This window comes from Castor canadensis, chromosome 2 (assembly GCF_047511655.1).
Source record: "Castor canadensis chromosome 2, mCasCan1.hap1v2, whole genome shotgun sequence".
Lineage (NCBI taxonomy): Eukaryota > Metazoa > Chordata > Mammalia > Rodentia > Castoridae > Castor > Castor canadensis.
Genome location: NC_133387.1, coordinates 168,441,774 through 168,466,486, shown reverse-complemented (window position 1 = coordinate 168,466,486; position 24,713 = coordinate 168,441,774). Strand labels below are relative to the sequence as shown.

Sequence of the window (24,713 nt, the reverse complement as noted above, 5' to 3'; positions counted from 1 at the left end):
CACCCTACTTCGAGCTGTGTGACACTGGGCATGTGGTCCATCCTAGCTCAGGCACTGTTTCTTTACTTTTAAGCCATCTGTCCTCCCTACATCACAGAGTAGTCATGAAGGCCAAATGATGCAATGACTGTAAAAGCACTTTGGACAACAAAATCTTATATGCAGATCATAATTGTTATCAATGTTTGGTTCATCCTTTTTATGTCCAGGACTGAAAATATTTTCCCCATTGATGTCAGAACAACAACAACAAAATTAAACAAAGTCCCAGGGCTACATTTCTGCTCTGGAATCCTGTATTACAGTATCTGTGTTGGGCTTTCCAGTGTGTAAACCAAAACGAAACAAAACAAAAAAAGAAGAAAAAGCAGCAGCAAATACTGCTTGGTTTTGCATTTTCCCTTCTGTTTTCTGATTAGAGTCTCCCCGGCCTGTGAGTGCAGAGAGAACCTCAAAAGATTGTGTTTGCTACGGATAAGCACCAAACCCGATGTTTATCAGCACTTATCTCCTGCAAACTCACTCTCTGGAGGCTTCAAAGACAGGGGGAGATCTCTCAGCCTTGCTCTGGTGAGAAGCAGGTCCTCCTACCAGGTTTCAGCTGCAGGTGTGGCCCAGGAGGTTCTCTTGTTCCTCTCCATGCAAAAGACGGAAATAGGAGGTTGGCTGAATGTTTGGGGCTGGGCAGTACAGTAGGGGGAGCAGAAGAAAGAGAGGTTTTGAAAAAAGCCTAGAAAGTCTGAGAAAGTAAGTAACAAGGGGGAAGGGAAGGCAGACCCACCCAATCTCTACGCTCACTTCCTACCACTACCTCTCACCCCTGCTTTCCCAGCCAGCCCTGCCCCTGCCCTCCAGTCTTTAAGATGCAATTCCCTCCATCTGCTCTCCTCCTTCTACCTTCTTTAAGTTCCCGTACTTCTCTCTATTCCCAGGATTCTTGGCAGAGTGGGACAGTGGAAGGGAGGGGAGGAGGAAGGGCCAGGGGGAGGGGGAGCAGGCATTTTATTAGGCTGTTGAATTTGATTTATTAGGGGGGAAAAATCCTTCGCTTTCTTGCCACACAGGTTATTCTCAAAGTGAAAACTCTATTTTACTTCGAAAAAAAATGGCGAAAGTGCCTCCAGTTATGAATGGAGCTCTTTGTTACCTTCCAGATCGACAAGACAGACTGTTTGGTTCATGTCTGTGCACTAGCAAAGGAGTGCGGGGGCCTGGGAGACAGATGTGGCCTTAATTGCATGGAAATATTAGAAGATCGTTAAGCCATTTTGACAGGATTTTCCTCTTGCAGGAGCAAAGGGCCACGTCTGAGCTGCATCAAGCCTGGCCAGGCCCTCTGGCTGGGCCTCTCGTCACCACGTGTGAGGACACATGGGCCTTGATTCACTTGCGCTGATACTATAAGGGAATAGATGCCTCCTTGTCGCCAACTTTTACCCCACATCTGTGCCCCATAAGTGCAGAGAGCAATCTCCTAAGAAACCCTCAGACCCTACTGAGGGTTGGAAGTGACACTGTCTATTGAAATTAACTTGTACTCATGCTCCTCAACTTATGATGGGATTGTATCCTGATAAACCTATCATAAGGCCACAATGCATGTAATGCACCTAGCCTACCTAATTGACAGCTTAGCAACACTAAGCTCCCTATACAGTGCCCATTGATTCCCTGGTGATGACTCTGACTCCATTCTGCTGCCCAGCCTCTAGAGATAAGATTCTACCACATATTGCTAGTCCAGGAAAAGATCAATATTCTAGACTGAAAGTACAGTTTCTCCCAAATACATATGGATTTCACAGTAGTGCAAAGTTGAAAAAATTTAAGTTGGGGGCCATCTATATTTGGGAATGAGTGCACATATGTGACAGATGGAGAGTAATCAGACTGTCTCCAGACTTCCAGGTGTGCTCCATAAAGCTCTCAAGGCACCCAAACAGGCATAAGAGAGTGAATCTGTTACAACAAAACAACAGATAATGGTGCCCATAGGCAACAGTTTTTCTTCTCTTGGCCTTTACATGTACTTGGTACTTACTGAAGTCATGCCCCATGGAAATCTAGACATTAGATCAAGTCCTTCTTGGTCTTTGAGTTGTCAAAGACCAAGATCTGGGCTGGCAGAGTGGCTCAAGTGGTAAAGCACCTGCCTAGCAAGCATGAGGCCCTGAGTTCAAACCCTAGTACTGCCAAAGGGGGAAAAAAAAGAGTCATAAGTACACTTAACCTTGTTTCTTTTCGGCTGACCTACTCATGTTTCCCAAGCACTTTCAGCACCTCCTTTCTTCCACATGACCCAGGTACTTTTCCACATGCATAAAGAAACCAAATATTTTATTTTAACATTAGCTTAAGCTAAAAGTAAATAGGAAGGTTAATCTGCTGGGAGGGAGGGGGAAAACCTTCCAAAACTTCTACTAGACTATAGTCCAATAATCCTTCCGGGTTATAGGAGAAAATATTTTAGAGCAAATCTTTCTCAGCTGGATCAATGTCAATGGCTAGGACTTGGAGAAGATCAGTATCAACAGCCCTCCCTCCAGAGGGATGGGGCAGCCTGAGGCATCCTGATGATCTAGGCCACTTTTTTACAGTTGGGGTTGACAGGTGGCTACTTACACGATGTTTGGGCTATAGCCCAGGAGGGATGGGGACTGGGTGATCAGTACGCAGGGTTGGTGAATAGAGGAGAGAGAGAATGGTACCATCAGAGTCTGTTTTCTTGCATAGTTATTAAGCCCAAAGAAAATAAAAGGCAAGTACTACCAGACTTAGTTGGCATGCCAGAGTCCCCTGGCTGAGAGGGTCAAAGCTGCTACTCTCCTGAGGACTTCACCTTTAAAAAGCACCAGTGATGTGTAAGGGGCCAGGAGCCTCCAGTCTACAAGTTCTGGTTTAAAACTGTCACTCCGTTCTCTAGATTCCCATCAGGATGCAGGGAATATTACTGCAGGATCTTACACTGCCCTTTTAGGTCACTCCAGATCTAATAACTGTGTTAGGGCTCTGCAGTAACAGACACAGCCTTTACTCAATGGAGACAGTGCACTAGAAATATGCCTTTGATGATAGTGAGTCATGATCCCTGTCTTAGTCCATTTTCTGTTGCTATAACTGAATGCCACAGACTGGGTAATTTGTAAGGAAGAAAAATTTGTCTCTTAAAATTCTAGGGGCTGGGAAATTCATGGGCATGGCATTGGCATATGATCAATGGTCTTTTTGCAGCATGGTAACATGGCAGAAGGCATCACATGTGAGAGAGAACAAGTGTGCCAGCTTGGGTCTCTCTTCCTCTTCTTATAAAACCACCAATATCATTCTGGGGGCTCCACCCTCATGACCTCATCTAATCCTAAGTAACTCCCAAAGGCCCCACCTCCAAATATCATTAATGTATGGATTTGGGTATTAAGGTATCAGCACATGAACTTTGAGGGGACACATTCAAACCATAGCAATCCCCTTCTTCCTGCATGTGCTCTGAAGAGGACAGGATGACAATTCTCACCCAAGGTTCTCCCTGGCCCTTGCTGTCTATTTGCCATCAGGAAAGTCCCTTGGTCAGCAAAGTGTTAACATTCCTGCTTCTTTTTCTCCTCTGAAATCCTTTCCTCCTCAAAAAGTTGATTGTGCTATCTCTCTACTTCACCACCTCCTCATGAGGCAAGGAGTCAACTGCTTGAAGGCTTTCTTTCTGAGATGCCACGTTGGTGTGTGGTCTGGGTGGCTGGAGAAGCCATTGTGTCGGACTATTACTGTGCACTAATTGTAATGTTAACATTAACAATGCACCACTTCTATTTGTAAATGTCTTATACTTTCCAGAGTGCTTGTGTGTATGTGTGTGTGTGTACTGTGGTTTGAACTCAGGACCTCATGCTTGCTAGGCAGGCATTTTACCACTTGAGACATTCTTTCAGATCTTTTTGCTTTAGGTATTTTTTGCTCTAATTATTTTCCAGATAGAGTCTTGTATTTTTGCCCCAGCTTCCCATGTAGCTGGGATGACTGGTATGCACCACCACAGCCAGTTTATTGGTTGAAATGGGGGTTATCCATAGCTTTTTGCCCAGGTTGTCCTTGAACTGTGATCTTCTTTATTGCTTCTTAAGTACCTGAGATTACTGACGTGGGCTACCATGCCCAGCTTCCACAACATTTTTGAGGACTTTGTTCATATTTAGTTTAATCCTCACACATACCATAATTCTTGCCATATTTAATTTGGGCATGTTTCCCCTTTCAACTGTTACTGTCTGACCTCTGAGTTCATAGCAGATTTGCAGAACTACTTATTTGTGCAGAGTGACTATCCATATTTGCAAAATAACCCACATACCTGTCATGTGTTTAGTTCCCTGCAAAGACATAACCACATTAGTGGAGGAAAAGTTTCCATAATTCTCCTAACTTCATAGAATAGCCATAACTTGGTATCAGTGGGCAGTTGGTGTCAGGACCTCTCTTGGATACCAAAACCTGTCCCTTGGGCTGGTGGAGTGGCTCAAGAGGTACAGTGCCTGCCTAGCAAGCTTGAGGCTCTGACTTCAAATTCTAGTACCACACACAAAAAGAACTACTCCAAAATCTGTCCCTTATATTAAATGGTATTATAATACGCAATACAATTATGTTATATAAATGGTGATCATATTATATGGTTAGGGAATACCAACAAGAAAGAAAAGTCTTTAAATGTTCAGAACAGACAGAATATTTTTTTCAAAATATTTCAGATATGTTTGAATCCACAGATATAGAACTAATAGGTATGGAGGACCCACTGTAATCAACAAATGCCATTGAAATGTTGTGGTATCATTTTTCATTGACATATTCCTTCCAAATCCAATACATATTTGTTAAATGAGTGACCACACCAATGAATGACTGCTTTTTAATGTAGCATATATGTTTCATGACCCATCATGAGACAGGACATGTTAAAGAAATATCTAGAATGACCTTTGAGTATTTTCAATAGCACATAATCTGACCACCAAACATAAGTGCCTGGGACCTGTGCCATCCCATCATGGTAGCCACTCACAATAATTTGCAGCTATGTAAATTTAAATCAACTAAAATTAAGTGAGATTTAAAATTCAGGTCACCAGTCACGTTTCAATAGCCACACATAGCTAGTGACTTCTGCATGACACAGGACAAATTTTAGAATAGCTCCACCACTAGACATTGTTACAGGGCAGCAATAGTCTAGAGGATTAAATTAAAGAGTTCAACTTCTTTCTAAGGAAAAAAGTCAGAGGGTTGGGTAACCTGTTTTGTTTCTTAATTTTGATTTTATTCCAAGATTGATTCTGAGGACTCTGTATTTGTTGGTCTTTTCAGAATCATTGACATGTTTTATAAACCATGGGGATGATATCAGATCTGAGACTTTTCTTGGCTAAGATTACAAGGAGTAAAAAGATCACTAGGTCTCCCATGGGAATTTTGCTTCCACCATTTCCCAGATAGGACCTCTATTGACTTTGACCTTCTTATGAAAATCACCAACACTATAACATGAAAGATCTCAGCCATGCAGATAACCAAGTAGAAGTAGCAGTAGAAGAACTTGACAACCTTTAACAATGGATGCTAAAGTAAATGGAACCGAACAGGAAAAAAATAAAAGAGCCAAGAAGCTTTCTGATGAAGCTTGGGGCATCACCACCTGACAGATTAGTTTCCCATTCCCCACAAATTTTTGGACTGTCAAGGGTTGAGGCTCACTGCCATCATGACACATGTCCTTGAGACAGACAGTCCTGCTCCTGCTGGGCAAGGCCAATGCCTCCAGGAGCTTCCAAGAGTAGAACACTAAGTGCCCTTTATTGAGTAAGAAAACCAGTCCCAAGTCCCTATGAACTGTCAGTGGGTTTCAGCTGGGTTTTCTGCTCAAATAGCTTTATTGAGGTTGACAAAGAAAATATCTCCATGTAATCCACTGAGATGTTTTCATTGGAGGGCTATGGCAGACTTGTTCACAAAATATCTGCTTTTCCTATAGATGGATGCCGAGAGACAGGAGGCCCTAGTGCCAGACTGCCTAGGTTTGGCAGTTAAGTCAAACAAGGATGAAGGCCAACTCAGTGGGCGACAGCTTTGAGGGTGGTTGCCAGCTGAGAGACCAGCTGTGTACCGGAGATGGAGTCTGAGCTCCATGATGGGAGGACGCTTGGCTCCCCGTGTATTAGACCAGGCTGTCCTCGGTTCCCCTTACCTCCTTCCTGGAACAGGGAGCAGGGATGACTCCCATGGGCCCATGAAGCTAATGCACACAGAGATATCCAAATTTGCTAGTAGACAGGATAGTGCATAGTGCACCATCTAACCCGGGATAATTCTGAGTTAAAGGAGGCACTAGTAAGCATTTTCTGGAATGACAGGCATTAAGTGGAATGTTCCAAGCAAATGGGGTTATAGGATCACTTCACTAATAGATCCCAGAAGGGGTCTTGCTCAATCCTTCCATGTTATAGGTGAAGAAACAAGCCCAGAGAGATGACATGCTTCTCCTATATTAGAACTTGTAGAGAGGAGATCATGTTCAGAGAGTGCTTACAATGTAATAGGTGTGAGCTAGAACACTACTATTATCGTTATTTTACCAATAAAGAAACTGAGGCACAGAGAAATTAAAGAGCCTGCCCAAGGTCCCAGAACTGGCAAGTGGCAGGTGCAGGATAAACAGCCTGACTTTCTGGCTCTGTGGGCAATGGACCAGATGACAGTCTAGTGCTCTACTCCCACAACTGGCACAGTACAGGCTCTTTACACAGGTTAGCTCACTCAGCTCTCACACCAACCCCCCCCCACCCCCGGGGAGGAGCTTCTGCCATTGAGCCCATTTTAGAGATCAGAGGATTGAGGCATTCAGGTGTAATTGGTAATAGAAAAGTGCAAAGAAAATTCATCTTTGAGGCATTTACTGTCTAATTGGAGAGACAGAATGTAAACCTATGAAAAACTGCAATGTAAAACAGCATTGAATAGAGATCAAGGCAATGTGACATGGAAATCCAGAATAAAGGGCCAAATCCGTGGTGAGGTAGAAGGTAGGACAGACATCAGTTGAATGAGAGGTTCCTGTGGTGACCTAGAGTAGGAGGCTTCCTGGAGGAGCAGATAGAACTTGGACTGATCAACAGTTTAATGAATAAATGAGATTTGATTAGGCAGAGGGATGGGAAAGACGATTCTATGAGGGGAAAGCTGGATTGAGCAAAGGGCAGGAAAGCTGATTGTCATACTTGCAGATACCCAGAGTAAGCTAGAAATGTAATCAAACATGCATTTAAAGTTTAGAAGCAAATAATAAAAAAAAAAAGGTCGGGAGCATTGGCAAGAAGGGAATGGGAGGTCTAAGATAATGATAAGAGAAACAGTTTGTAAAAGGAAATTAGAATGTAGGAGAAGGAGAACGAGAGAAAGAAGAACTGGTAGTGTAAGGCAGAAGTAAAGAACACAGACAGGGAAAAGAATAGAGGATGCTAAAGGATTGGAACAGAGCCTCTCTCTAACAGGAGTTAGGCAGAGACAGGACTCAGAGCTGCTGAACCAGCCCAGGAAATGGGCCTCCTTAGGCACCACCTCCTTCCATTACCCCATCCACAAAGTTTTCTCTACATGACGCTGCAACAATATGGTAACCATATGCCCTCAGGCCACAAAAGAACTAAACACCTTGGATAGAATGGTTCATCCAGATGTGCAAGCTAGAAATACTGCCCCCTCAGGACTTGAGGCAGAGCTGCCTCCGGACTTGATAGGCATGAGGTCACCAATCATGACTCCTCAGCCATGAATCATGGAAAAGAAGCAGCCATGAAGAGCTGGGGAATGGACTTGGGGCTCCCCTCCTTCCCCACACTCTGGGAAGAAATGAAATAGCATGGAGTCTCCCATGCTATGCCTGGTCTGCCCATCAAGTTGAAATGGCATTCCTCCTGGCTGGTGCCAACCATGTCAAATGTCTCAGATATTCCCCACGGTGTACACTGGAGGCAGGACACCCTGCTTTGTGAGGCTGGATCCAATTTGGCCTCCTGCCAGTGGCTCCTCTAGGGTCGCCAGAGGGATGGGAGCAGAGCGTCCCCCTTGTCTGCCTGTTTCCTGTGATTCTGAGGGCTCTAGTTGCCATGGCAACTGTCACATAAGGAAATTGAGGGATAAGATTGTAGCTTCTAGGAACAGGACCTCAAGTGGTTGTTTAGAGGGAGCTGTCAGTGGCTTTGTGTTTAAATTTAAACAAGAAAAGATCACTGGGCATGGCTGGTTAAAAAAAGGACAAGGCTGGGGTGAGGAGGGGCGAGGGTCAAGGCTTCATCAAGAGTGCTTAAAGCGCAGAAAGAGCAGGACGCTGGCTGACAGTAGAGGTGTGGCTGGTGAAGGAAGGTCTCTGCTTTTCCCATCATGCCTTGAGACTTTTATTCACTAAAATAATTGATTGTACACCTATTAGGTGCTAGAAAAAAGGGGGGATGAAAACAATGAGTAAGGTTGGCATGGTTCATCTCTTCATGGACCCCACAGCATCAGAATTTGTCTTTGAGATAAAGATAAGAAAATTCTCCTGACCCTAGAAGTCAAAGAAACACCAAATGTCATGTGCCAACTACACTTCCTGCTCTCCCTCATGCTTAGGAAAAGAGGCAGAAGCTGACATTTTTTCTCCTGGTGGGCAAGTGTCTGCTTGCCCCACTTTGGGGAGGCCATCCTTTCAGATCTGAATGGCCTCATTCCTTCCCACCCCCCAACACTTTCCTTGTCACTCCCGGTCTTCTCTTGTCCCTGAATGCTCAGATTGAGATCTTGGTCCAGTGTGAGGCCAGACCCATAAATAACAAGCCTTAAGGGAACTTTCTAGAACCCTCTCTCAAGGGATGGGAGGGCTGTGGACTCCCATGCTGTTCATCATCCCCACAGTGGGGAAATTCGGACTCCACAGCATAGGACGCTGTGCAACTTCTTCCACGCTTCAGTCCTCGGAGGACTGGTTAGAGAAGTTTGGGGGCGTTTATCATCAAAGCGCATGAAACCTTCAGTAGAAGATAGTTAAAAATGTCCAAGAACTGAGAGGACAGATAATTTGCCCAAGTCACACAGCCAATGAAACTTTGCTTTGACCCATCTGGTAGCTTGTGCCTATTGTTAGGACAGATTTTAAAAGCAACAGTCTAAGCAGTGAAAAGAGGAATGAACTGTGAGAGAAGGATCTCAGCTATGTGACAGTGTCTTAGTCTATCTTCTGTTGCCATAACTGAAAACCACAGACTGGATGATTTATAAAGAATAGAGGTTTATTTTATACATGATTCTTGAGACCAGGAAGGCCAAGAGCATGGTATCAGCATCTACTCAGGTCTGGTGATGACCTGTGGCTGGTGGCAATGTTCCACAGAGTCCTGAGTTGGTGCAGAGCATCCTGTGGTGAGACAGAAGCAAGCTTGCTAGCTGGAGGCACTCTTCCTCATCCTGTGGAGTTACTAACTCAGTCGTGGGGGCCCCACCCTTATGACCTCATCTATTCAAAATTGCTTAGTAAAGGCCTTACTTCTAAATATTATTAACACATGACTTCTGGGGCAGGTTTCAATATGAGCTTTGAAGGAGACAAACATCTAACCGTAGCAGGCAGTATTGCTGTATTTTTAATGGCTGCTCTAGCCACCTGGGTAAAATCAGAAAGAATAGAGTTCCACAGCAAAATATACAGGAAACCACTTCAACTGGGGTTTCTTGGTAGCATTGCTGAACAGCAGCCCACCCCAGGCTGGCTCTACCCTGTCGTCTGGTTTTGGCTATAATGATTGGCAGGTCTCTTTTTATCATTACCATCATGCACCATTGAGGGCTTTGACCCTTCTTGCTCATCAGGACTGGCAGGAATCAGTAGTCCACCCTCCCTTTGACAGCATGGGATCCACCTAAGGTCACCCCCACTTTATTATATGAGAGGAGATTGGCCCCCAGATGACCAAACATGATAAATTATGTACAAAAAAGCATTATTGACCCTACTGTTACCTCCAGCTTGCCCACTGGTCAGACCCACTGTAAAGAAACAGAAAGTAAAACTGTACTGTAAAATTTCCTCCTCATGGGGCTCAGACGAGCCCTGTGTCCCCTTTTCTGTGAGTTTCCATATTCAGTACTTCTTTTCTTTTCAGCAGTAACATCATTCTCTGTGGGAGGAGAATTTAACTTTGATCTTTAGAAATGCCCTTTAAATGTGGTTATGGTCAAAAAAAGTGACTGTGAAAACTGAGAGTCACAGACAAAGGTACCTACCCACCCACGGGAGACCTGGAGAAGCAGCTAAATGGGAGGCCCATGATTAACAGAAAGCCACCGCTCTGGATTCTGTTACATGGCATGCCCTTAAAGAACTCAGAGATCCTGTTCTCTGAACTCATTTAGGCTCATTCCCTTAATTTATTAAGCCCCATTAAATTAAGTACTTTCATCTGCAAAGGATTCTCATTCCATTTTCTGAGAACTCCGCTGGCTGCCCTTTCATGGGTTATCCATTGAGAAAGCCCCCTCCCCAGTAACTGGACTTAAGACAAGGTGAACGTCTCAATCCATTTTGTGCTGCTATAACACAGTCCCACGGAGTGGTTATTATAATGAAAAGAAATTTATTTGGCTCATGGTTCTGGAGAAAGAAAGTACAAAATCAAGAGACCACATCTGGTGAGGGCTTTTTTGCCATGTCATTGCATGGTGGAAGTCAGAAGGGCAAGAGAATGCATGAGAGAGCGAGAGAGCAAAAGAGAGAGAGAGAAAGAGAGAGAGAGAGAGAGAGACTTTGTGAGCAAGGGGGCTGAACTTGTTTTGATAACTAATTCACTCCCACAATAATGACATTAGTCCATTCCTGAAAACAGAGACTTGAAGACTTAATAACCTCTTAAAAAGCCCACCTCCCAACACTGTTTCATTGGTGATTAAGTATCTAGTTCATAGCAGAGGGGAAGAGAGGACTTGGAAGGGGGGCGACGTGCACTAAGATAACTAAAACACAGCCAGGCACTCCCAGGTCCAGGCAGGCCTGCTGTGATGCATGTAGCTTGGGATTAGAAATGGCAGACTGGAAACTGTTTGGGGGAGGAGCGTAAACTCTGCTGTCAGGTGGCCAGCATGAAGACTCAGTAGCTGGAGGACCTAGCACAGGTACTGCCTCTCTTTAAACCTTGGTTCCCTTTTCAATAATATTAGGATCCTAACTCACATTCTAAAAAGTTAAATAGGGCTATGATTGTAAAAAGTTCCTTAGAAACTTCATGTTATCAAATAATACTTGTTCCATGTATTCCTTCGAATTTAAAAAAGTGATCCTAGTTTGTTTTCTGCTTGATGTTGTTTGCTTGTTTCATTGTCAGGGAATAATTCCACTTCATAGTTATTGGGGGAGTTAGACCTACCTTTATGGCAACATTGATTCTCTTTCACTGTATGACCCTAGAAGAGTTGTGCTCTAAGCCTTAGTTTCTCCATCCAGTCAGTCATGGTGCTGATCCCATCAACTAATAAAAGGATACTCAATCACCCCTATGTCCTGTACATATGGGTATTATTGTGGCTGATTAGCAATAGGAGATGTTTCACTTACTATGGCTGTACAAGAAATGACTTCCAAACCTAGTGACAAACCAACCATGATGCTCAGGAGTTCTGTAAATCTTCATCAGAAAGACTCGTCATTCACAAGTCTAGAGGTTGATGCTGGCTGGTAGCTTGTGACTGGTGACATTACAGTTCCTTGTCTTGGACTGGTTTGGGCTCCCTCACAGCATGGTGGCTGGTCCCAAGGACTAGTGGCTCAAGAGAGAATGAAAAACAGGTGGCAGTAGTAATGTCTTTTATCATGTAGGCTTGGAGGTAAAGCAAGGCTACTTCTGAAACATTCCATTTGTTAAAGCAATCATAAAGTCCCTCTGGCTTCAAGGGGAATGGAAGGAAAAGGGAAATAAACTCTGTCCCTTGACAGGGAGAGACAAAGATTGAAACTATTACAATAGCAATTTGGGAAAAATACAACTATGTCCTGTTAATACTCAGTGACTGACTGATTGATGTTTCCAACCTTTTTCCTTATTCAACTTTCCATAAAATGTATCTCCTGTCTCCTTTTTCCCTCTGTCCTCTAGGGGATGGAAGTAATGGGCAAGAAATGGGCACATGGCTAGTAACTAGGGAGGAGGGGGAAGCAAAATGCTTGACATGGCTAACATTAGCCACCCGATCTTGGAACTTCATTTCCAAAACCTTGAGTGACACTGCCCCACACACACTCAAGGCTGAATTTTTCCTCCTGCTGCAGAGCCTGCTGGGCTCCCAAAGCAGAGAAGACAGAGGACTCTGCTCCTAGGAATCTTGTCTGGATTCTGCAAGCTCTCAGGCTGGCAAGAGAGGGGACTTTATGTCATTATGCAAAGAATGCAATAAAAAACCAAAGCTTGTGTGTTCCCTGTGGTGACCCTGGGTAACGGATATGCCAGAGATTAACTTTCCAGAGCCCTGGTCTGGGAGCTTCATGGACCCACTGAGCAGGGGCAGAGCAGGGAATTTGGTCTGGTTGCTTTTGACATTCCTTTTACCCATTGCCTCCAGCAAAGTTCATCAGCCACAGAAAACTGTGCTGATGAGATTCAGGGCAGGACGGGTGAAAGAGGGAAAAGATACCATGGGAAATTAGTGCTTCTTCGGGCCCATTTTCTGGGTTGAAGATGAAATTCACCAAAGTGTCAGAATGAACAAAAGGAAGGGTCTCCCCTCCATGATGGTGCCTGGAACTTCTCGACTAACCTTGTCACAGGGAATTGCAAATCCTGTTTTTATCTTTTCTGTAAAACGATGGACATTTCTTCTGTGTTTCCTGAATAGACTGGGGAGATCCTCAAGGCGATTTCTGTACCTTTCCTTGCCACTTTGGAGACTTTTCTATCCCTATTTTGGCTAAGTTGGTTGGGGATGTACTTGTTCTCTCATCATTAATATCAGCCAGGCCATCACATGGCAAAGCTCTCACAACATCCCCTATCACCGCTGCCCTAGAAAGTAATAAGTGACTTAACTTAAGGAAAGCAAAAGTTAGAAGAGACACTTGTGAGTATAAAAAGAAATCTATATATGCACAAACATACACTTAAATGTGACAAATTCCAAAAAACTTCCAAAATGGAATTGTTTTTGTTAGTGAGCTTATAGACACACACACATGGAATTCTTCAGGTATTTACCGAGTGTGTGTGTTGTGGAAACAACAATGTATGCAGGTGCTAGCCACCTATTTCCATTAACCTGGCAGTGGATGTCTCCTCTTCTTGTTTGCATGGCTATGTAACAGAGCCCTATGCCACCTAGAGGCCTGAACTCAGAAGCCAGATAGATAGAGAAGGCAGAGTCTACAAGGAACAACATTCATGGTTTGCAAGGAAGAATGGAAACACAGCTGGTGAAATAGGCTCTGTTTGGAAAGCCAGTGGGTTCACATTTCAGAATCTAACTATTATCATGCAAACCTGCTAATTCTGAACCTTGGACAACCAATCTTTGTTTTTGTTTTATCGCCACTGAATCCAAGTCTTTATTTCCAATCACTTCTTACATACAAGACATAGAGAGCATCCAGAAAACATATGTTACAGGGACCATACTTTCTTCTTCCTCTGCCTCAGCCAAAGTCAAGGCAAAGACTTTGCCAAGGTCTCCTGGTCAGAATGGTCAGTAGGAGATTAGGCTCAGGAATGGCAGAGTCCAGACTGATCAGAAGGAAGAAATACAGGATTAGAGAAAGACACACACATAGAGAAGACCTTGAAGGAAAGACCAGGTGCTATCAGAGAAATGAAATCTTTCCATGACCACAAAAGCAAGAGGAAGAGCCTTCTCTTCCTCACCTTCAGGCGACCTTGCTCAAGAAAGCAGTGATAGGACAGAAGTATGACAAGCCAGATGTTCACAACTCTTTCCTAATGACCACTTGATTTCCTTCTGTAGATTATTTTGGTTTCTTTGTTTGTTTGTTTGTTTTGGTGATACTAGGGTTTGAACTCAGGGCTTCATACTTACTAGGTAGTCACTCAACCACTTGAGACATACCTCCAGTCCTTTTGCTCCAGTTATTTAGGAAATAAGGTCTTGTTTTTTGCCTGGGTTAACCTGGACCAGTCAGTTCCAACAATTCTCCTAATTTAGGCTTCCCACCATAGCTGGGGTGACAGGCACACACCATCACTCCCAGGTTTCTCTATTGAGATGAGCTCTTGCAAACCTTTTTTGCCCAGGCTGGCGTGGAATGGTGATCCTCCAGATCTCAGCTTCCCCCACAGCTGGGATGACAGGTGCACTCCACCGTGCTATTGGTTGAGATGGAATTTTGAGAACTTTCTGCCCAGGATGGCCTTGAACTGTGATCTACCTGATCTCAGCCTCCCAAGTAGGCATTATAGGCATGACCCACAGGCACCCGACTTTTAAGAAGGAATGAACTATGGGTAGTATTTGGAAAATTACCACACATTGGCAAGGAATTACAAAAGGTTAGGATTTAGCTTTTTGCAATCCAAACACCTCTACTTGTCTTTCCTTAAATACCTACTAACTAATCCATCCATCCAACAAACATTAGTAAAGTGTCTGACATGCTGGGCCCTGTGCTGTGCTAAATTCTGGGTCACCTTGGTGATATGACAAGATGCACCCACTCTTCTGGTGCTCACATCCTAATTCCTACACACAGGTGAAACAATTCCAACCCTTCAGAGTTGAATGAAAATTGGTGGATAATAGTCAAGTGATTTCCTCATTCATTAATTCACCATCTTATTGACTCTATCATTCAGAAATATTTAGCACCTACTAGGTACCAGGTGCTATCATAGGCATTGGGAGAGGAGGCTTGCACAGGACATTGTTATGTAATCTGAGGGCTCCAGTGTAGTAATCAGAAAATAAATAATGCTCATGGACCCAAAGCCAGTGAGAGCATAAACCTGTGGTAGTGTAGTGTGCAATGACTGTGGTAGTATAGAGTGACTGTCATTCTACAGGGTGACAGTCGTAGTACAGGAATCCTGCACAGGAAAAGGTCACCCCACCAGAAAGTGTCAGGAGGTCTTCTCTAAGCAGGGACATTTGGGTGAGATTTGAAGGATGCTCCTGATGTCCAAGAAAGGTAATATGGTTCTTAGTCAAACTAGAGCTCGTTCAAGACAAAAGGAAAGTGTTTTCAGAGTACAAGGGCTTTCCTGGAGCCAGCAACAGAGTTTCCAATGCCAGAGGGCAGCAGCTGGAGAGCAGAGAGGAGAGCAGAGAGCTCATCAATCCCTCACCTCTTTGATGTCTGTCTCTCCTCCTTTCTGCCTGCTTCTCCCTGCCTCTCCTCTGTAGGTCAGCCTTCTAGACTTCTCTACTCATGTGGAGGAATAAAACCCACTCACATCTTCTAAGCTGGCTCATCTTTGAGTTAAACACCCAGCAGGCTTATTTATTTTAGGACAAATTCCACATTCTTGGGAGAAAATTCTGACTGATCTCCTTTAGTCAGGTGTCCACCAGAATTACCTCAGGTTTTCCAGAGAAACAGTACCACCAGGGGAGATAGGTTGATGGATGATAGAAGGAAAGATGGATGGATAGATAGTAGATTTATTAGAGAATTAGTTCACGTGGTTATGGAAGCTGAGAAGTCCCATAATATGCCATCTACAAGCTGGACAACCAGAGAAGCCAGGTCTGTGGCTCAGTCCAAACCCCAAAGCCTGAGAACTAACTCAGCATGTTGCTGATGCCGGTTCTAGAACCCAACGGCCAGAGAACCCTGGCTTCTGATATCCAAAGGCAGGAGAAGAGGGTGTCCCAACTCCAAGAGAGAGAGACAAAGGGGAGGAGAGTGAAAGGAAATTTGCCTCTCCTCAGGCAACTGGTCTTTTGAGTAACCAACACAGGAGAGAAGGAGGCACCTTTCTGATTTTATCCAAACCCCTCCCTACCCATCTCCAACCCACTGGTTCTCAAGCCATCTCTTGGTATTGGCTTTTTTTTTAAGTTTGAGAATTTGCTATACTCCAAAAACTTTAGGTACTTGATTTAGATACTCTGCTTAGATGATCTCATTGTATACTTATTCAAAATCTGCCAGGTTAGGGATTGTTATTATCCCCATTCTACAGATGGGGAAAAGAACTTCCTGCAGTACAAATTAAATTGTGCTGGGTACCTAAGGAGCAATGGATGGAGCTTGGATCAACACTCAAATCTCTCTGACTCCAAAAATTATGCTTTAAGTTACAATGACAATAAGTTATTCTCAAAGGGCTTATGGTCTAATTGGGAGGACAGAAAATTCAGAAGGAAAGAAAACAATGAATGGTGGTGGCTATGTGCCCAGGCAGCAGACCTTTATTTGAATCACACATGGCACTAATGAGTGACCTGTGTGAGTGAGCAAGGTATTTCACTTCCCTGAATATCCATTTTCTCATCTAAAAAATAGAAATTATATTCTGTAATATGCTTTTTTGCATAGCAAGCACAATGGTTCAATGTTTTCAGTAGCTAATTGAGAGGGGTGATTTGGACTATAGATGACATACCAGTATCAAAGATGTGTAAAGGTACTGAACAGATTGAAAGGAGTACACTAGATAATACAAGGATAGATATACTTGAGTAGTTATAAAAGTGCATTTGGATCCTGGACTGCCAACTACAAGGAGAAAGGAAAAAGAATGACAAGAATAAAGAGATTTACTATTGCATATCACTAGATAAAGTCTCCTGAAAGAGCTTCAACCTTTGTATTTAATCTGAAGGAAAGTATAATAAAAGCCCATAATTTAAACAAGGAAAAAAATAGAAATAATAATAGTATATCTCTCCTAAAATTGCCAGGAGCTTTAAATTAGATTATTCATATAAACAGTGTTTTGTACTTAATAAGTGCTTTGTTATTTGTGTACTGTTTCTATTTGTTTTCTGTATGATAACACAAGGTACATTAAAAATGATAAATAGTATGCTAAAGGCACCTTATCCATATTGGATAAGAAGGAGAATCCTCAGCAGAATATGTGCATTGTTGGTGACATAGATCCTCTGGCTCCCTGGGCCAGCAGGGATTGTGGGAAGAAAGCATTTCCACGGGCAAATGTGGGCTGTGTGCTTTAGCTCAGAACTCAAGCTGCTACACCAAGCAGCTGCCCTTGTTGGAGCTGTCTGGGAGAGAGGCAGCATAGGAAACTAATATGCTGGAATACCTCCCTGCTTGGAGCAAGATCCATATGCTTCCCTCTGGGTCGAGACCTTAGTGGTTAAGGGACCAGAGCATCCTGACCCTCAGGCCTAGCCTTGTCAGCATTCAGTAATGGGGAAGGTGCTTCTAAGGACCCAATTACTGAGCCAGTTAGGAGCTTCCTTTCAACTATTTGGGGCAAGAAGAAATCCCAGAGCTGAGTGCCACAGAGGGACAGGGAGCCCATGCTACCCACCCCCACCTTTCTCACTTTGAAGTCAAGTTTTATGTAGCATAGTTTAATGTAATGTGGACTCAACAGGTCTTCTCAAGAATAACTTGTCTTCTCCAAATGAAATCACCACTGCCCCAAGTCCACAGGAGAAGCAAACTCATTAGAAACTAAAGGAATTTGGTCTCTCTGAGAACAGGGAGTGGATTTGTGTGTTGATGTTCTCTCTACATCCAGTCTGTCATGCCAAAGATAAATGCTTATCAGCAGCTCATCAGTGGAAAGTTCTCAGACACTGGCAATATGCTCATTCCTGTAAAGAGTTTTAACTATAAGCAAGAGTCTTAACTTTAAACATTACAAAGTTTTCAGTTTAAGTAAAAAGCTTTATAAGATGCACATAAAGTAACAACAGCTGCACACATGAAATAAACTGCCAGCATGCTGTGGAAATGTCTGCCAGCTCAGCAGCTCCTATCTGGTGACAGCTGCATCATGGTGCCTGCTTTCACATCAGCCCACCCCCCAGTGACCTCTACAAGTCACCAGTGGTAACAAGATGGTCTGCTGCCACTCAGCCCAATTCACTTGGTTGACTTCCCTGCTCTTCTTCTGTCTCCATCTATCCCCAAGGCAGTTCAGAGAAGTATCCTCACCACCATAAAAATGCCAGTGCACTTGCTAAGGGCCCCCTCAGGTTTGAGTGATAGAAAGGGTGTCATTTCCTTGCAGAGACAGCAAGAATGTTCTCCCACCTCTAACTTTTCAACTGGATTCCAAATCAGCTTGTTTGGAGACTCGTCTCCTAAAATCTTTTATTCTTACCATGTAGCCCTGAAAAGATTGGGTTTTCCCTGAAAAGATTGGGTTTTCAAATGCAGTCCAGTGAGCCAGACAGGAAATCTTTCTCCTTCACCTTCTCTTTCCAGACTCTGCCATCTTCCAGTTTTCTCCACACTGGAAAACACTTTGTCTATCAATGATTACAAATAGAAAGTGTGTGTGTGTGTGTATGGGTGTGTACCCAAGCACTATTCTCAGCAGGCTTTGAAATCTCAAAGGACTCTGGGGATATTTTCAGGGAATGTTGTTGGATGGTTGCATGTTCTTTACCAGATGACAAGGATTGACATTCATTGAAGTAAAAGGGCAAAGAGGATGCTCACAGCCAAAGGACCAGCCAGAACCAAGACACAGTATACACAAGTGGTCTGCTTTAAAGGAGCAGTAAGAATAGGTAGAATTGGACAGAAGTTGTAGCAAGGGGAAGTCATGAAAGGTAAGGGTGGACTGTTTGGATGAAGTAAGTTCTTGGAAAACATACATTGGCCCTGGTGGATATCCAGTGGTGTCTTGGGACAGGGGTGGGTCTCATGACAGCAGTATTCATAACCTTCAAGGGAGTTAGAGCTGACCAGGGAACATGCACAGGGTAGGGACTGGATGAGGCACGACCATGGAAGCACCATAGCCAAAGAGGAAAGATTCTGCAAGAGAAAATCTGAGGAGGTATATGTGCCTGGCTGGGGACACACACTGGACCGAAGTGTAGGGTGTTCTGGAATTAGTCAGGGCACCTCCCTGTGACGTTGCCATTTGACTAAACTTTCCTTTGCTTGTGAATGTTACTCTAAGGGTAATTTCTTTTCCAAAATGAGTTTGAACTGGTTTTGTATCCCTTCAACATCTACACTCTGTCCCATATATCCTTTTTCTCACTGTGCACCACTCATTCCTTAAGAAGTCCCCAAAGTTGGCCTCCATAGCCCCAGCTCCCTCTTACTGGTTCTCTGTTGTACCATGTTGCTGTGAATCTTGGGTTTGCCATCTATATACTTGGCAATCCTGTCTTCTCTTACTTTTTATCTAGCCTCACTTGAGATATTGATGGCAGGGACCTTTCACCCTTCACCAGAGGACTTCTATGTTCAGTTCTGCCTACCAGACCCCTTTGCCTCTGCTATTCCAGTCTATGCTCCCCTAAACCAGAGAAGTGATGTGGGAGAAGTTATTATACTAGAAACACCAAGATTCATGTATGATAAACCAAGAATGTCGGCCACCTCTCCTCAGCAGAAGACAGGATCTAAGTCCTTAAATGTTGCCTCTTTTTATGACAGAACTGCGGGTATTTTCCTCACCTTTGTCATCCAAAGGCACTTCTAGGTACTGGATGGTCATGTGTCCTCTGCACCTCTGAGTGGAACCCAAAGAATATCAAAGATTCAGGCTCAGCCCTCTGCAGGGTTGTAATGTCCTACATTCTCTCTCTCATTCTCTCTCTCTCTCTCTCTCTCTCTCTCTCTCTCTTTCTCTCTCTCTCTCAACACTACTGGGATTTGAATTCACAGCCTTGTGCTTGCTAAGCTCTACCACTTGAGCCAAACCCCAGTCCTTTCAGTTGTAGTATTTTTGGGATAAGATCTCACATTTTTGTCCAGGGCTGGCCTCAAACCAGGATCCTCCTACCTATGCTTCCTACCCACAATGCTCAGCTTGTGGGTTGAGATGGGATGTTGGTAACTGTTTGCTTGGGCTGACCTTGAGCCACAGCCCTTCCAATCTTTTCCTCCCAAGTAGCTGGGATTACAGCTGTGCCCTACCATGTCCAGCCCTATGGTTTTCAACTTGTAACCATAATACCTTATACCCAGTTAACAGTTGAGAATTTGTTTGGACTATGGAGATGGGGTTGAGCTCTAACTAAAGTGGAGAGTGGATGTAATAACCACAAGACAAGTGGTCCAGAGAGCCACAGCCTTCCTCTGAACGTCCATAAGGGCAGCAGGTGGAAGCTGAAGGATCCAGCAGGCTTCAGGCACACATGGGGCATTTGCTATGGAGGAGACATTCAAGACAGGAGTGTGAATTCTGTAAGGAAAGTAGGCAAATCTCAGATTTGAGAGGCACTGCTCACTTATCATTCTACTTTTAAGTAAACACAATATAAAATAAGTTTGGTAGGGCTGCCATAGTGGCATACCACAGGCTGAGTGGCTTAAAGAACAGAAATTCATTTGCTTGAGGTTCTAGAGGCTGGGAATCCAAGGTCAAGGTGCCAGCATGATTGACCTCCCCTGAGGTTTCTTTTCCTGGTTTGTAGACAATCATCGCTCCCTGTGTCTTTCACATAACCCCTCTTCTGTGCACAGAAATTCCTGGGGGCTCTTTGTGTGTCCGTATCTCCTCTTCTTATAATGACACCAGTCAAATTGGACTAGGGTCCACCCTAATGCCTCATTTCAACTTAGTCACTTCTTTAAAGACCCCAGTACAGTCACAATCCAGGATACTGGGGATTAGGGCTTCAACCTAAGAATTTGGGAGGGGGCATAATTCAGCACATATAGCAGGGAGCCTAAAAAAACCTGAAATCTAATAACCATCATCGCTAACATTAATTTTCACTTACTATGTGCCAGAGCTTGCCGTAAGCATTTTCATATATTATTCCATCTCTTCTTCACAAGTAGTATATGATTAAAGATTTTATAGGTTTTAAATCAAATATAGATTGCTACTATTTTTTCTGAGAAGTAGTAAGCTTAATTTAGTGTGATTACCAGGTGTAATCACCTGGCTATGATGAACACCATATCCCAGTGCATGACCTTGGATTTCTGTGATTTAATATGACTTGAAAGGAAGGGAATAGGAAGAGCCTATCCTCATGCTTTGATTGGTAGAAGATCTTGGAAAGAGCAGGGCTTGCTTTCTCAATCCACGACCCCAAAGCTACACCTGAGTCAGGAGATAGGATAGTATGAGTGAGAGAATCCAGCATTCTGCAGAGGTCTTACACTGACTGCTCCCACCTTGTGTCTGAGCTTCTTCCCACCTTCTTTGGCTAAATTATGAAGATTAAGATTATGGGACACACCAGCACATGCTAGAGAGCCCCTCAACAAACTGCCAAGCATTTTGTGTGAACTAGACACCTGTACCAGAGATGCTCGTGTATTCTACCTCGAAACTGGGTAAAAAAATCAATCCTTATTCCTGTTTACACATAAGGAAACTGAAATTGACCCAGTCACAGCCTTGGTACCACCATTCCCAACACTGAGCTACACAACCTCAGTTGGGTCTCCCTGGTATTCTCATTTCCCTCTTACAGCTTGACTTTGCCACACAGCTAAGGGACATTACTGTTTATAGCTAAAAGAGTCCAGTGTTCAAATCCCAACCCAACATTGCACTGGTGCCATGCTGTGCAACCATTGTTTCTGGCTTTCCCCTCCCCACTCTCCTTTCTAAGGTTCCAGCCTACAGGCTCAACAGATGACGCCCCCCTTCTATGCTTTTCCATTCCTACTCCACTCCCAAACTCCCTTCTCCTCCAGGGAAACCTACAAAGAACTCTGCAGGTTTGCATATGTGTAAACCTGCCCCTGGGACTTTGAGTCAATCAATGGCACAGTTGGAACTTCTGGGCCAGGTGTCCCAGGCAGCACTGGGCCAACGTGCCAGCTCAAAGTGAGAGTGTCGCTAGCCTGGGTGAAGAGTGACACTGGGTTTTATGTCTCTTCTCTGGCCTTGCAGGAGGCTCTGTCAGTGGTGAGCGACGACCAGTCCCTCTTTGACTCAGCATACGGAGCGGCGGCCCATCTCCCCAAGGCAGACATGACTGCTTCGGGGAGTCCTGACTACGGGCAGCCCCACAAAATCAACCCTCTCCCACCGCAGCAGGAATGGATCAATCAGCCAGTGAGGGTCAACGTCAAGCGGGAGTATGACCACATGAATGGATCCAGGTAAGTCTGCCAGACCTGAGTAGGCTGGGGGAAGCTCCAGGCTCACTCCCTTCCCGGAAACTGAGTCTCACAAATCTGCACTAAGTGGCTGCATTTAGGGCGTTTGCAGCAGCTGGGGCTCTGGTACTAGACGCCTGTGCCAGTCCCTAGAGAGCTGAAGCAAAAGAAGGCTACAGAACTAAAGGATGGGGGTGCAGCAGGGCCAGGAAACCCAAAGCCCCCTCTTTGGGTTCAGATGTGGCCCTCAGAGGCCACATTATAGCCAGGCCCCAAATCCCCCAGGCAGGCACTCATGGAACACCTGCTTTGTGTCAGGTCCAGGCTCAGGTCCAGCCCCTCTGGGGAATATCTTAGCAATAAGACATGCTTCCCTGTCCCGCTGAGGGTACTGAACCCCTCTGGGTGGATGTCACCAGAGCAGAGAAGAGCAAGCCATTCTCCTAGACGTGGGGACGTGGTAAGACACATGGATGCGTGGAAGGGCTGACTGTGCCAGGATGAAGGCACCACATGTGGAAAGTGTGCAGGAAGGATATTAGTAAAGCTTTCTAGGGCAGTGAAGACTTTGCTTAAAAAACTGGAGAATGGAGAATCCAGGAAGAGAAAAATCACTGAGGTAAGGGGGAGCCCAGCCTCATGAATAGGTGGCCTGGGTTTCAGATCCTTCCTATTTTGGGCCAATTGTGTAAGTCCCTCTGAATACCACCTTCCTCTTGTTTAAACCATGGCAGCAACATTCACTTCTTCCTAGGCTTAGTAGCTCCAGTACTGAGGGAAAGGATCCAGTACCTTTCTGAGGAAACTCAGAAAGTTTCCTGCAGTGACAGTGATCATTAAGTGCAAAGGCTTGAAAGAGAGAAATCATTAAGCTCATTCATTACTTGGTAATTTCCAGTGGACTATCAGATAATCCCTGAGCCAATGAACAGGGAGATTTTTTTAAAAAAACCAAGAGAAGGCCTTGATTGGCTGGCTAAGAAAACAGGCCATTTATTCCATAGGCACAGGCTGACTTTAAGCATAGACATCATGTTGAATATCTTCAGAGCGGTGACTCAAGGCTGATGAGGTGACAGTCATTGTCCATAGGGACAATGAGAGTTAGAAAAATAAATTAAGAAGTTACTGAAGGACTGAGCTTAGTGACTCATGCTTGTAACCCAGCCATGCTGGAGGCATAGATAGGAGGATCTGGGTCCAAGGCCCAGGCAAAAAAGCATGAGCCCCGATCTGAAAAATAACTAAAAGCAAAAAAGGAATGGGGATGTGGTTCGAGTGGTAGAGTGCCTACCTAGCAAGCATGAGGCTCTGAGTTCAAACCTCAGTACTGCCAAAAAACGTTACTGAACTATTCCAGAAAAGAAATAATGAAGTTCTGGACTAGAGTGATGATAGTGATTATGGAAATAAAAAGGGACAGATACATAAGGGATCTATCAAGGAAGTAATGAACAGGGCTTAGGTGAGTACTGAAGTGGAGGTAGGTGAGAAGAATCAGAGATGTCTGACCCTGGAGGGTTTGGAGAAGGATGATGTAGTTAGTAGCCACAGGGAGGTGGCAAGGAGAAACACTTTCAGGACAGATGTCACTGTTCCCTTTGGCATTCCATGTGAGTAATTAGAACATCCAGATAATGTTGACTGGGCTCTAGCAATAAAGGCTCAGATAGTATTTGGGGCTGGAGTTAAGGTTTGGACATCATCTCTAAGGATTTTTAACTGCAGGTGGCTGACTGACTCAAAGAGGAAAGAAATCCAAGGACAGATGAGTGAAGGAAAGAGAGGGTAGAAGGGGCGGCTGGGAGGGAGCTCCTCCATGTAGCTCTCAGACTTGCCTGTGGGAACCACAGCCCTACCACATTTCTATTCTAGTAACCCAAACCAGGGGCTGGGATCACAGCCACCTTCCCAGAGTCTAGGATCTTAGGAGAGCTCAGAGGTTCTAAGCTAAGAGCCCCTCTACAGTGCTTCTCTCCATAGACAGATTAATGGCAGTGCTGCAGTCCTGAGACTTACAGGGAACAGTTTGTCAAACATTTCCCATATTCTCTTATCACTGGCTCCCTCCCCTCTCCTAGGAGGTAGGCATTGTGACCCCCATTACAATATAGAAAGGAGACAAAGCTGGCGTGGCCTAGGTTTTCTGATTATTCTGTGGGCATCTTTCTACCCCTCTTCTGTTTGTATGTTGTGGCTTTGCACCATGGCCTTTTTTCTGCCACAGGTAAGGAGGCCTGTTCAGAAATGTCTCCCACACTGCCCTGACCACAAGGAGCTACTGATTCTTGTTGAAGTCCAAATCCCACCAGATTCCTTGGTCTGTTGGAGCCTAAATCCAACCACCCCTTGTCACTAGTGCTCCCCCAAGCCACAGCACTTCTCCTGAGCTGTTGGAGAAGCACCTGTTCCCCCCTCTTCCTCTTGCATGCCTGAAGTCTATTCTCTAGACAGATAACAGCCAGAGTCACCCTTT

General features: G+C 44.4%; 1 protein-coding gene across 3 annotated transcripts in view; it reads left to right on the top strand.

Annotated features, from left to right (window-relative positions):
- The window catches only part of Fli1 (Fli-1 proto-oncogene, ETS transcription factor), a 128,263-nt gene that overhangs the window by 51,385 nt on the left and 52,165 nt on the right, over window positions 1–24,713 (top strand). For all 3 annotated transcript variants that reach the window (XM_074066373.1, XM_074066372.1, XM_020184076.2), the window contains one exon: window positions 22,029–22,240. In XM_074066373.1, coding sequence (XP_073922474.1) covers window positions 22,029–22,240 — 212 coding nt within the window. The remainder of the gene's footprint in view (window positions 1–22,028; window positions 22,241–24,713) is intronic.